The sequence below is a fragment of the Sycon ciliatum genome, chromosome 1 (assembly GCF_964019385.1).
Source record: "Sycon ciliatum chromosome 1, ocSycCili1.1, whole genome shotgun sequence".
Classification (NCBI taxonomy): Eukaryota; Metazoa; Porifera; class Calcarea; order Leucosolenida; family Sycettidae; genus Sycon; species Sycon ciliatum.
In genome coordinates this window covers 80,896,199-80,909,819 of record NC_088643.1, presented here as the reverse complement: position 1 = coordinate 80,909,819, position 13,621 = coordinate 80,896,199, and the positions used below count along the sequence as shown (strand labels likewise).

General features: G+C 46.7%; 1 protein-coding gene across 1 annotated transcript in view; it reads right to left on the bottom strand.

The window, feature by feature from the left end:
- The window catches only part of LOC135805796 (uncharacterized), a 103,869-nt gene that overhangs the window by 47,225 nt on the left and 43,023 nt on the right, over window positions 1-13,621 (bottom strand). The window contains exons 46-62 of the mRNA XM_065319898.1: window positions 11,732-11,790; window positions 11,410-11,552; window positions 10,766-10,887; window positions 10,439-10,565; window positions 9,707-9,896; window positions 8,761-9,008; window positions 8,302-8,377; window positions 7,935-8,095; window positions 7,501-7,581; window positions 6,422-6,651; window positions 6,039-6,186; window positions 5,617-5,687; window positions 4,922-5,195; window positions 4,592-4,785; window positions 1,780-1,934; window positions 1,323-1,492; window positions 286-416 (exon numbers count right to left, since the gene is read on the bottom strand). Coding sequence (XP_065175970.1) covers window positions 286-416; window positions 1,323-1,492; window positions 1,780-1,934; window positions 4,592-4,785; window positions 4,922-5,195; window positions 5,617-5,687; window positions 6,039-6,186; window positions 6,422-6,651; window positions 7,501-7,581; window positions 7,935-8,095; window positions 8,302-8,377; window positions 8,761-9,008; window positions 9,707-9,896; window positions 10,439-10,565; window positions 10,766-10,887; window positions 11,410-11,552; window positions 11,732-11,790 — 2,580 coding nt within the window. The remainder of the gene's footprint in view (window positions 1-285; window positions 417-1,322; window positions 1,493-1,779; window positions 1,935-4,591; window positions 4,786-4,921; window positions 5,196-5,616; window positions 5,688-6,038; window positions 6,187-6,421; window positions 6,652-7,500; window positions 7,582-7,934; window positions 8,096-8,301; window positions 8,378-8,760; window positions 9,009-9,706; window positions 9,897-10,438; window positions 10,566-10,765; window positions 10,888-11,409; window positions 11,553-11,731; window positions 11,791-13,621) is intronic.

Sequence of the window (13,621 nt, the reverse complement as noted above, 5' to 3'; positions counted from 1 at the left end):
TCACGCACACACACACACACACACACACACACACACACACACACACACACACACACACACACACACACACACACACACACACACACGCACACACAAACATTCACAAGTTTCATCTTTGTCACTTGGCAGAACAGCGCACACACACACACCTTGAGTGACATGCTCAAAAGTCAAACACCCAGTGAGAGGGATAGGCAGGCATACAAGATAGTCTTTAAACCTCTCAAGTGACTGTGAGGCAGCATTGACACAATGAAGATCTACATTGGCACAATAAAGACCTACCGTTCGTCTTGCATCAAGAGGCGGTAGACACCGCAGAAGTTGTCCAGCATCTTCTTTGTGGACTGCATGTAGGGAGGGGGATGCTCTGGGTCAGAGCACATGCAGCCGTATGCCAGTGTACACAGATCAGACTGCAGCCAAGCACAGACACAATTAGAGCACACAGGGAATCATCACCCAGAAGGATAGATGTTCAGCTGTTCTTGACCTCATCTACTACCAGTATGTCCTGAAATTGGGTGCAAAAAAACAGATCTCACGTCTTCACATCACGGTTACGCCACCATCTCATATGATAACCCGGTTGCACTATGCATGCTCTTGTACAGTTTCCTGTCATTCGTTCTTGTTCATAGTTCTAGTTCCTGCTCTTTACAGTCAACTCTCTTGCTCTTTTTTTCTCGACCATGTTGACCTTGAAGAGCAACAGTAAATGTTTGCAAATTGACGGTACGCAGACTGTAACCGATTTGAAGCTACAGTCACAGTCAGCAGGTGGTGCCTGTCTTGTCTGGCCAGCAATGTGTTCATATGTAACAAGCGACAGAGCGATATCGTATGCCAACGTTCAGCCACAGATCCTGATCAGCCAGGATATTGGGCACTAACAACAGCCCCCCCCCCCCCCGCCCCATAACTATGAGAGCACTACAGTACTCGCACGGGTGGCTCATGGCTGCACAGATGCGTGTATCCAACACCAGCAGATGCTGCCCAAGGCAATTCTGCACGCTTGCAAGGCGGACGGCAATGTACATGAACTGATCAGAGAGTCATTCTTACTCTCCCTGTCTTGGCAATGCCCTCCTCTCCCTGGATTCGCTGCCATTACTAGATGTTTGGTCTTGATGATCAATGACATATAAATAGAGAAGAGCGTTTCCCAGTGTGGTCTTTTCCAACCAAGAATACTCATAAATGTACATTCAGTGTCTATTGGGGTTGCCTTTGTTCTTGTGCTGCGGTCAAGAGTCTGTGCCTTGGTTGATGGGGTGGTGAATGGAGTTCATGATTTGTTCACAATGTCCACACCTTACCTCGTCTGGGTCAGGTCGGAACAAACTGATGGCTCGGTTTGTTTTGGCGGCATCTAAGACACGATTGGTGATGGCCACAAATGAGACTTCCGGGTTGTCCAAGAAGTAATGCAATGCTTTGAGCGACTCGTGGCAGTCTTCGGGAAGCCCAGCTTCGTCCATGAACACAACTGCGTAAATCCATACAATAACAGGAGAAAAAACAAACACAGCGGTGCAACCCATACATTAACAGGAGGAAAAAGGAATTAAAAAAAACAAAAAAACAAAAAAAACAGGAGGAGTGAAGCAAATTCAAGCCTGCTGCAGAAAATCCCAAACCCACCATATTGCAGCTAAAATCCTAGCAACCGGACACCACTGAATACTATTGAAGAAAATTAACCTCGTGCTGACATGGTATATGGTGTGGAGTGAGGTCTAGTAACAAAGAAAGACTTAGGACAAAACTCCATACCGCAGCTTCGATCCAGTCTGTTCTTCTGATGGGACTTTTGCCGATTGATGGTTCTCAAGAAGACATTCTCGATTTCCAGGGACGTTGACTTCCTTGAGCACTGGTAGAACTGCGGATCCAGAGCTGGAAAGCGACTCGTATCACGGAAGAACTCTCTGAAAATAGAACAGCAGACCACAAGATAAGGCAAGCCGTAGTGACAACCGTTGCTACTCTAGTGCAAGTATATCGCAATGATCAGACTTCTGTTCATAACTATAGTCAGTTTCAAAAAGATTAGCAATCCTGGCGATCGCCCGGGGAGTTTGCCGTCTTACCGTATGACGGCTCGAGCGCTGCCTGGAAAAACTCACTGTGAACTCGAAGAAATATTCCGCGCGAAAGCATGAAAAATGACAACTCACTGACGTCGGTACTCGTACATGACTTTGTGTTCGTCTGGTTTACAACCAACAAACGAGTTCTTCCTCGTATCGATATGGAGTCAGAGAGGACATGTCGAAACTTCAAAGTGTGGTAAATTTTGACGAGCGGGATGCGTCCGTTTTGTGACCAAATAGATTCTTTGAGCTGCCGCGGATGCAATTTACTCTCACGATGTGACGAAAACGGCATCGACACAGACTCATTCCCAAGGCCTTGAAGTGGCAAAGCTATCCGTGTGACTTCGACGACATTTTGAGAAAAGCAGACGCCTGTGAAAGCTGATAGAAGACGGCGTTGACTCCTAAATTCAAATAAATTGGCGATCTTCAAATACTAAAATAATTCTCAAACAGAAATCGATCGATCGATGTGCCGGTGTATTCAACAACACGTAGCTACAGCGCAATAACTTCCGTGTTCACTCACACGGTTTCAGTGTTGTGTGTGTTCACAACTTCACATGGCGTGAGCCAGTCAAGTGTCAGTCAGTTCGGCAGGAAACGCGAGCTCCAACAAGTCGTTTGGCGCAGCCACCTTCTTTGTCTTGTACCGGTACACCAGCGTGATCACCAAAACAATGAAAAAATGAAGAAAAAAATGTTTGACTTGAAGATTTCTTCTCGGATTTATTTTCATGACATGCTCACTGATTTTACTCAGAAGTGAAAAACTTCTAGTCCAAAAAAAAAAGATTTGTTGGGATTTGAACTCACAACTTCATGGTCAGCAGACAGCATTCATAACCACAAGGCCAAAAAGGAAGAGATAAATCGTGGGTTTTGATAACAAATCGATACTGGCTTCCAGGGCAAATTATAAACCATGGGAAAAGGCCAGAAACCTGGCCGAAATACTAACTCCTTAATGGTTGGTCCAATAGACCCTTTGCACAATAACGGTCACGTGATCCGAGACGGGGCATCCTCTTCGATTTTTGTGCAGAGTATCAGTTGTTGAGCATGGTGGAACACTGTATTTTTCCATTTTGGAGATGGAGGGGAGAGCGTCGAGTGGTTTGCCATCGATGGCTGTGGAACCCGTGGACGAACTGTCAAATGAAGAATGGTCTGTGAAGGAACTGAACAGTTTTCTGCTTAATAAGGGTGCGTATCTGTCTGGAAAAAGAAGGAGTTGTTGGAGAGGTAAGTTTTCCGCATTCAGTGGATATTTCGGATTACTGTAGATTGAAATTGATTATTCTTTTCTCTACCTTCTCTCCCCTGTCGATGTAGAGAACACTTCTCTATGCAGAACCCTGATGCTCCTAGAACTAAGAAGGGCACCACTTCCTCGAGTGTACCTTCATCGTGCCCAACATTTCATGCGTCCCAGTGGATGAGTGATGAACCTCTGTTTCCCAGAGTGAGTGCCACAGCATGCTTGCTTGTCTCCAACGCAGGGGTAAGTCGCCGACGACAGTGAAGAGGGAGCTGATGGAGTAGTACAAGTGAACAGGCCCGTGGATAGTGTCCATGAGTTTTACTTTGGTGGCCATGTGCATAATGTGAAAGTCTGTCATATCGTGCACACAGCCACAGCTCGAACTCAGATGACTTTCTCCGCACACCTGAACGATGAGGCTGCGTCTCTCTCCACTTCAACATCAACAGCTCGAGCAGCGCCAGCAAGCAGTCGATCTTCCAATAGCGAAGACAGGGATGGGTCATGCCTTTTTCTCAAGCTCCAGAGTCTCTTGGCAGGGCGTTCCATATCTTCGCAAAAGCAAGGTCGGATGAAAGTCGTCATGGATAAAGTGTTCCGAGCACAACACTGGGAACGATATCGCAGCACTGCGGCCCTCTTCTCGCCAGATAGCCAGGATTCCAGAGTGTGGAATGCCAGCATCACCAGGGAACGCATGGAAAGACAAGTGGGTTTCTTAGACTAACGTTAGGGATGACGGTTGCTGCAAACAAGAACCCAACAGTGGTCCTTGGAAAGCGTTTCGGAACTTCTTCCTTCAGAACTAAAAAAACTTCAAATGAAAAAAGGCTGCGGAGTACATACATGAACATCGCGTCGGGACCGTGAAAACACAGCCTGTCACAGGAAACTTGATCACGTCCTGGGCTGCAGCAAACCACGCATGCTGGTTGCATGCCAAGTGTGCAGCGCGTGCACAGCATGCCCCGTCTCGACCCCTCTCGCTTATTGTGCAAAGGGTCTATTGTTCCGAAACCTTCACAGAACAATTTGCCGTGTCCTAACAAGCCGTTTTATGTACTTTGTTGTCCAAATTTCCCTTATCTTCATACTTTTTAAGACCCAAACTTGATTGCTAATCTTTTTGAAACAGACTGTAGTTACGCTGATGAACACGCACTGCCGGCGTAGAATTATAGACAAGACAAACAGCAGTATGAGATAAGACAATACTAGGACCTACTTTGGACTTTCTAGGCCTTTCAGGTTCTCAACGGCCAGGTTGAAAGAGAGAGTTTTGGACGAGCCGGGTGCGCCCACGATAATCAATGGCATGCGCACAACGCAGCAGACAATTGTGGCAAAGATGTTCTCCTTCAAAGCTTGGGTCTTGGCTATGCCCGCTGGGACGGAGAGACAGCTCATGTACCTGTCCATCTGTAACAAAACACAACACCGACAGCCATCCTCAATACACTGCTTGCACAAGGGCACACAGCAAGTGGGACACAGAGAAGTAAGAACATATCACAGCCAATGGCGAGATTGCAAACACACATACGTGCACACCTACCTCTCTGTTAAGGATGGTCAAGAAAGGATCTCTACGCCCCAAAGGCTCCTCCTTAGCGGTCAATCGCTGCACAAACAGACATCGGTAGTTGGTATCCAATCGCAAGTAGTAGACGAGACCCAAGGCCAGAAGCAATGCTTCGCGACTGGGCAACTGTGCCTTCCCTGACTTGCTGCTGCTACTGATGTTTCTCTCAGCTACTGGCCAGTAACTGAGAAGGGAGAAGTAACGTGATCTACCCACCGGAGTGCCTGCAGCTGATGGCAGTGTCGTTCTGCATGGAGATGTGAGAAAAAGAACAAGTCATTTTGAACTTGGCGTGCTACAGGTCACATCCGCACGACACACACAGACGCACGAGCACAACCTAGAAAAGCATTGTAGGTGGGAAAGGCCAAGTCACAGGAGCATCCAGCCAGGTACAGGACAACCTCTGTCTGCGTGAACACACACACACATACACACAGAAGCCGCTCTCTGCAAAGACACGTGCATGTACTTGCACAGTACATGCATGGCAGTATGCACTGCACAGTGTACACTGATGATGTTGACGTAGAAGCATGCTTTGAAGAGAAGCATAACTTGAAGAGAAGAATGGTTTGAACCCCAGCTTATACGGCCGTAAGTACCTGCTTTTATACGCGACATTACGGTATGTAAAGTATACACAATGCTGGCTAAAGAAGACATACCTGGAGGAAACCAGGTGGTCTCTATCCTTGCGCAAGCTTCTGTCAAAGAATGCTGACAAAGTGAACACACGCTGCGGAAGCAAAGAAAAACAGCACGTAAATATCTCTCCCACCACACCGGGATCCAATTTTGAAGTACAATGTCTGTGAACATGACTGTGGTACAATTTTCACTGCCACAATACACATAAGAATAAGATAGATGGAAACACATGGCGAAAGGTACTGATCACAACATGGACATGAAACATACGCACCCATCCATGAGCAAGTGCACTACAATAAAGTCACACATGCCACCAGAGCAGATGCACATCTGCTGACAGTTTCAACAGCGGTTTAGGGATGGCAAGATCTCTGAAAAACTGCTGCATGAATACTGTGAAAAAGAGATGAATATGTGAGTGAAAGGAAAGCGATACCTGAATGTCACGTTGACTGACGCAACTCGTAGCACGCAGCTTAGCCTCGCTCGGATCAAACTTGTTGAGAGTGAGTTGCTCCTCAGCAAAATCCCTCATGATTCGCTGACTTGTCAAAATGAGGGTGCTCAATAGCTGCACAGACATGCTGTATACAGTGACAGATGCAGAAAAACAAGCACAAAATGATGCCCCTGGTGCACAATTACACATACACAATTCAAGTAACATGGCCAGAAAATAAATGATTCGTTGTGATACTAGCATCCACGTATTATATACCACACCGTACTCTCAACATGGACTCAGCCATGTCCAACACCAGTGAGTTGAGATTGTCAAAAAGAAATGGCTGAGAATCATGATTGAAAACTTGAACTCACTCGACTTTGGTGCTGCCGATGTTGGCAATCTTGCTCTCAATATACTCCTTCTCCTGGTTTCCACTGAGTGCACCGTAACTCCAGGACAGGCAGCGCAGTGATGGCGGGATGGCACGTACTTGATAGGAGCCGGCCATCCAGTCACGATGTGACATGTATGACGACACACCAACCGAGCTACTGCGATGTGGATTGCACGCAGCCACTAAGAATACATTGTCTGGCACGGGCTGTGAGCAACAACAGGGAAAAAGCCATTGTCACATGGCCTAACACTAGTGCAGTAGGTATTCTACTGCTGTTTCAAACATAGTGCAGGGCCGGCGGAACCGGTCAGGCTGGTCCGGCCATGGCCGGACCACTTTCCCAGCTGGATGGTCCATGTGATTCGTGCAAAACCGGTGTAAAAAAATCCAGAGGTACATGACTCGACTGTACTGCTGACGTGTGATGTGCTTCGAAGTAGCTCAGGACTCCGTGACCGACACTGTATGGCTGATATGGATAAAAAAGTTGTGTTTGTGTTCTTCTACTATCATTTTCTGCATTTTCTGGAGCCTTAGAGATGCCCAAATATGCTCTATTTCACGTAAATTTTAAATATTTCTCCCGGGGGACGTCCCCCGGACCCCCCTCAAAGGTTGGCCGGACCACTCCCGAACTCCTTCCTCCGGCCCTGTAGTGTACTAGTAATTCCACGTTGTACAGATGTACAACATCCTGTTTACCATGTGAAGTCTATCCACCATCCGTAGAGGGCTCAATTTGCCAAAGGCAAAGAGATGAATACACAGACAGAAGAATAAGCACTTGCTGTCTCGTAACTCTGAGTTTCATGAACTGAGTCGATCATCAGAAAATCTCGTTTATGCGTACAATCCCTGTTGGGTATCTGCCGTGTGATAATGGCACACTTGACCAACATGTGCACATGAAAGACCAGTGCTTTTCCCCTGCTTCATCAACAAGGACAGCGATACTGAGTACCAACACCCAATCGGGTTTTACGCGATTTTGTACAGGAGCATGGTGTGCATAAGGACTGTCGCAAATCATCCAAAGTCAGCAGTACAGCTTACCTCTCCATCCAATGTTTTGTCCACCAATAGCTCCTTGAAGAGACCCATACAGGACGTTGTGTTAACCTCGTCCATAAACACCTGACACCAACACAAGAACAACAACAGCATAACAAGTGAGAATGATGAATAGCAGCGGTCCCTGCACTCAGTGTGTTATCACTACTGTACGTCATACTCTTAGTCTGTCATGTGTTCAGCACATTCAGGCAAAACGCCTCTTTTCAAACTTCACTACAAATTACACCCTCAATACCTTACGTGCGCGAGTGTATTGACATTTGACAACAATTCCTAGTAGAACAACCCCCCCCCCCCCCTCTACTCTACCACCTCTTTTCCCGAATAAATTACATACCCGACATGTAAGATTACCACAGCCAGCATTCACAACAAAAACGTGTACACTCCCGAGTACAGACTGGCTAACCCACCGTGAACACTGGTGTTTCGTGCTTCTCCACCACTGCATGAGGACGGTGCACCTTCAGCCACTCCCTCTCCTGCGTAATGCGGTTGTGCATGGCTTGAGACAGTGCCTGCGCCTCCTCAAAAATCGACCGCAGACGCTTCTTCAAGTTAGTGGCAGTCAGAGCTACAGAGCACAAGCCAATGGAAACAGGAAACGAGGGCAGCAAAGGCAGCCAGGCAGCCACATGTCAATAAGCAGAGGGAACACTGGAGTAGATAAGATACACAGCCATGGATTCGACAACATCAGCCACATGTTGATAAGCACAGGGAATAAATACACTGACGGTCATGCACAGCCATGGACTCGACGACAGCAGCCATATGTACCTGAGTGAATTTTCACTTTGTGGAATGTCTTAATCGTGGGTGCCGTGAAGAAGTTCTTCAGGAGAGCTACCAGCTTCTGCACAGTTGAACACAACAGGAGCAACAACACACACAAGGACGTATTTGACCAAGACGGACAACAGGGAGGCGGGGAAGTTTTCCCCCACATTTTACGCACAGTGTACAGCCAGACACACTATGATATGCATATGCCATCCATCAGCTTCAGCCCCGGCTACATGCATCGAGGCCAGAGCTCACAGGCGTTCTGAGTCAAAAAGACTAGGCAAAAGACTAGGCATTACATGCATATGCTCTGAAAAGACGTGGAACTCTCTGCTCTGAAACTTGGTGATTTGCAAGCCTTCACATGTCCAGGCTAATGGCAACACCATGTAGAGTGGCGCGCCTTTGAGGATATGGGGACACAGTCAGCCAACAATACTGCACGGTACTCACTTCTGGTGCAGAAGACGATCCGTGAGAAAGAACATGTTCAACAAGATCCTGATCGACTTGCAGTAGGCATGATCGAGGGGACCGTAGGTCAGCCAGCACTTCAAGAATCGGCTTGCAGTCAGTAGGCATGCTGTCGGTGCGGCCCTTCATGAAGTAGTCCACGATCTGCTCCCGTGTTACCATCATGCCCTTATTGAAATCATGGACGAAGTTGAGCATCTCTGTTACACGAGTTGGCTCCATGTCAGCTGTGCACAGATGTAGAAAACCATCATTGCACACACACACACACACACACACACACACACACCTCAGACCTCAGACATGCCCATCGCGGGAGCGATGATAGCGAACAGCTATGTTAGACATAGCAACTTGTGCTGGGATTACACCATTCAACAGCTTGCAAGGCTGATGAATTGACCGCCACTATTTTTAGCCTGGTATCCACCATACAGCTGTTTGAAGTGACTTTTTCTGGCCAGTGAATCCCATTTTTTTCATTTTTCCATTTTTTCTTTTTTTCTTTTTTTTCTTTCTTTTCCTACACACACCACACCACATACTCCGGCATACACTGGCTGTTGGTAACCACCCAGGAGAATGAAAGAAAAGTCAGGAAGAGTCTGAGAAAGAGAAGAAAGACGTGTGTGACCATAATCGTCAGGAATCGAACCCGCAACCTATCGAACCCGCAACCTATCGATTGGAAATCGCTGCACATACCACTGCACCATATGGGACACACACACACACACACACACACACACACACACACACACACACACACACACACACACCAGTAGCTGTACACAGTCTAGCTTAGCACTGTGCATGTTGAAAGCTAACACCAACAGACCACCACAGTGGAAAGAAATCAAACAAATCTTGCTTTCAATACTGATCTGCACTCATTCTAGTACATGAACCAGGTACATGTACTTACATTCGCTTGGCTCGCTCAGACGAGCAACCAGAATGTCACCGAGGTCCTTGATCATCATCTTTCTGCAGGATTGCGCTGAGCGGTTCCACAGTAAGGACAGCATGTGCAGCAGAGCAGTTTTGCCAACACCAGTCTCACCCTCAATGACAACTGGCACGCCGCACATGCGACGCTCATGGATTGCAAGCATCTTCACAATCACAAGTATGCACAGACACAGACACAGACACACACACAAGGAATTCAAACAGCTATCCTACACTAACATAAAGAAAGACCGTCTTCAACAACACATCTGAAGCACTAAGTATCAATGGCATAAATATTACACACTACAAAATACAAGCCTGCAACAATCCATATCAGAATCACTGGTTACTTCAGTAGTAGGACAGCTAATGTGAAAACTATCGTCAGCCCTTTGCAATCGGAGCGTAACTTTCAGTTTGCCTCATCCCGCATTTACACGTACTGTTCAGGCCGCACCCAGCGGCGGATACTGACTTATGGTAATTGTAACCTTTTAAGGAAACCTGTACTTATTTGAAGATTGCCATGGGCTCGCGGTTGTTAGGGCGTTTACGTATTGGCAACTTCAGCAATACTGTATGCATTGTTGGACTGTGTTCGTTGACAGATCCAAGCGCACGTGCATGTTGTAACATGAGACCGGGCACGAGATGACTGTACTCTTCAAAAGCAGGTGGTCGCTTAGAACAGATTGTACTGTACCTTTACAGTATAGTCCAGTGTCAACACATAGTTCTCTTCATCGATGGCAGCCAGTCTTCCATTCTCCAGAGGTACATTCAGAGCACAGGACAGGTAGGAATCCAACACGGCACGGTCACCAAATTTCCTGTTTGGAAAGAACAGTTGCGCAAGCCGGGGAAAGAATCAAAGCATCAGCAACTCTAGAAACAACAACGAACGTGAGGATTCAATGCGAAGTATTCAGCGACATCCACTAGCCACATTAACCACCACGGAATGCTGGAATGCTTACCACACTGAGCAGCACAGCAGATTGAACAGACCAATAGTAATAGTACTACTCACAGCTCCTCGGGAATGGACACACCAATGGCAGCATAGCGCACTCTGTCCTCCTCACTGATTTTGTACGGTTGCGTAGACAGCAGCTGGACAGTGTGGCATCCACTCTTCATCTCATAGACCAGCTGAACAATAGTGGCGGACAAAGCAATATCTAGCAAGCTACAGTACATTCTTTTCTCTTCATAAACGGACAGATACACAGCAAGTGACATGATGATAATGACTCTAATGTGCAGGTTGGGTTACTACAGAAAGTTGATTGTTTGTCATGGACATGGAGTGTTGTAGCTATTAGGATATCTTCACCGACTAACCGATCAGTTTTCAATAATACCCCATTTTTGACGCAGGGCGCCCCCTGGCCTAGAATCTGTTTGCTGCCTTCTAATTCCACCCGACAACCCTGATATGCCAACCAAACAAGAATGTGTTCTGAGCCTGTTGCATGCCTGTAGAAGACCTTAGGGTCTGTTGGGAATGCCCAAGTGAAATAATAAAATACAAATACAAATACAAACGTGGGGTGTGCATTAATAGCATCATACCGCAATGAAAAAATGCAACTACAGACTGTATTCATGTACATGCAGTTAACCATTTAAAGACCACAATTGCTGTACCACACAGCATTCATCACAACCTACCTGCTCATGTGAGTGTGACTCAAACTGAGTGCTTAGCTGCGGGTTGCAGAACTGCTGCGTCTCCTTCAGCATGGCTCGCATCAGCGTGGAGCCAAGCTCACTGGTGTCACTGCAGCTGCCCGACTCGTCTCGAACACCCCGACCTGGTACGCAGAACACGGCACACGAGCCATGAACCATCGCAATCACAGACCATACATAGAATAAATACAAAAACAGCACGTTCCAGCACATGAGATATCTTTACATAGCAGTGCATATCACTGCAAAACATCACTCGATATTAAACACAAGATAGACAGTGGCACGTGCCAGTACTGACCAGTGTTATACGTGTATGCTGGCATATTCTCCAGCACCAAGCAGCGACGCAACATGTACCTATAACGTGCATACACAGTGTACACAACAAAGATTGACACACACGCACAACGCACGAACGCACGCACAGAACATGTATGCACACATGCACGCGCAGAGCATCCACCACATGCACACAGAAACCAAAATGTCAACTGTGGACAGTTCATATTGTTCAGACAATACAACTGACATCTGCATTCATCGACACGAACTATTCGCAAAACTGCTCTGGCAAACCCCAAATACAATGCAACGCTTCGCAGATACCTTCCACACATATGTACGTATGTACGCACGCAAGCACACACGCACAAGCAGAAGTACATATTCTACCGAGAAGCAGGTACAGCAAAACATGTGATTAGAGATCACTTGTCTTACAAGATCAGTCCATTCAAGTTTCAACTTTAGGACCGAAACCATGATACAGGTACATGCTGGTACATCTGCATCTGTGTTGAACAACCATCTGTCTATAATGATCAGTACTCTGTGTACCATGGGCAGGGTGGTCACTAAACACAGGTTGCACTGTACTTGCACATGGCAGAGCTAACCAACCACTAGATCACATCATCCACATATCACATTGCCTGTAGTGTCATTCCCAAAAATGACCAGCCAGTTTGATTGCGTAGACATCGGTGTAGAGAGTTCTGTGTACGATGGGACACGTAGACATCGGCGTAGAGAGTTCTGTGTACGACGGGACACGTAGACTCATCTCCGCTACGGTGAAGGCTAGTAGGATTGTTTTCCTATGCTGCTAGGAAAGCTAGCTGTATCTGAAGCCAACATCCATGCTTTAGAGTAAGCTACTCGCGGTCAATACATTAACCCACTCTGGGTTGCCCAGCACAAAGGCTGCATCACGATGTCAACCTTTGGAGCAGTGATCAAAGCTGACAAAATGGGTCGTCAGCCGTCAAAATCGCTAATGAAGATGTTGGAGGGCGGAGGTACTCTGTCCCATATGCGACCTGCGCAATGGGGTGTGCTGCACGAAGATACAGCCATTACTCTCTACTGTGAGAGACATGGTGTTGATGTGACGCCAAACGGTCTTTTGCTCCATGCCAGTGGGCTTCTTGGTGGTTCACCAGATGGTATTGTCGACGCAGACCTGATGATAGAGGCGAAATGTCCAACATGAGCACAAAAACCCAGTTCGCCACGCTCGTCCAAGGCCGGAAAGGGTATTTCTTAAAGGACGTAGCATCATCACCATCGCCATCCAATCCTTTATCGTACTGTCTGAATCTCCAGAATGATGCTGGTTCCTCGTATTTCCATAACATCCAAGGGAGTTTTCATTTGACAGGTCATCCAATCCTATTTTGTACTGCCTGAATCTGCAAAATGATGCTGGTTCCTCGTATTTCCATCAGATCCAAGGGAATTTTCATCTGACAGGTCATCCAATCCTATTTCGTACTGTCTGAATCTGCAGAATGATGCTGGTTCCTCGTATTTCCATAAGATCCAAGGGAATCTTCATCTGACAGGTCATCCAATCCTATTTCGTACTGTCTGAATCTGCAGAATGAAGCTGGTTCCTCATATTTCCATAAGATCCAAGGGAGTTTTCATCTGACAGGTTGACGATTATGTGACCTGGTTGTCTGGTCGCCGAGCGAGACTCTCATCATAAGAGTTGAGTGAGATGAGGCCAGGCAAGAGAACTTCGACAAGCTAATCTCTTTCAGTAAGCAGCAAATTTTGCCATCAGTACTTTGACATACCCAGTATTCATTTTTTGGGAGCTTTTTTCATTCACACTGCTTTCACACCATTGCGACAATGAAATCACTTTTCACCCTTGCTGCTATAGTAGTTTTTGTAACCTCCA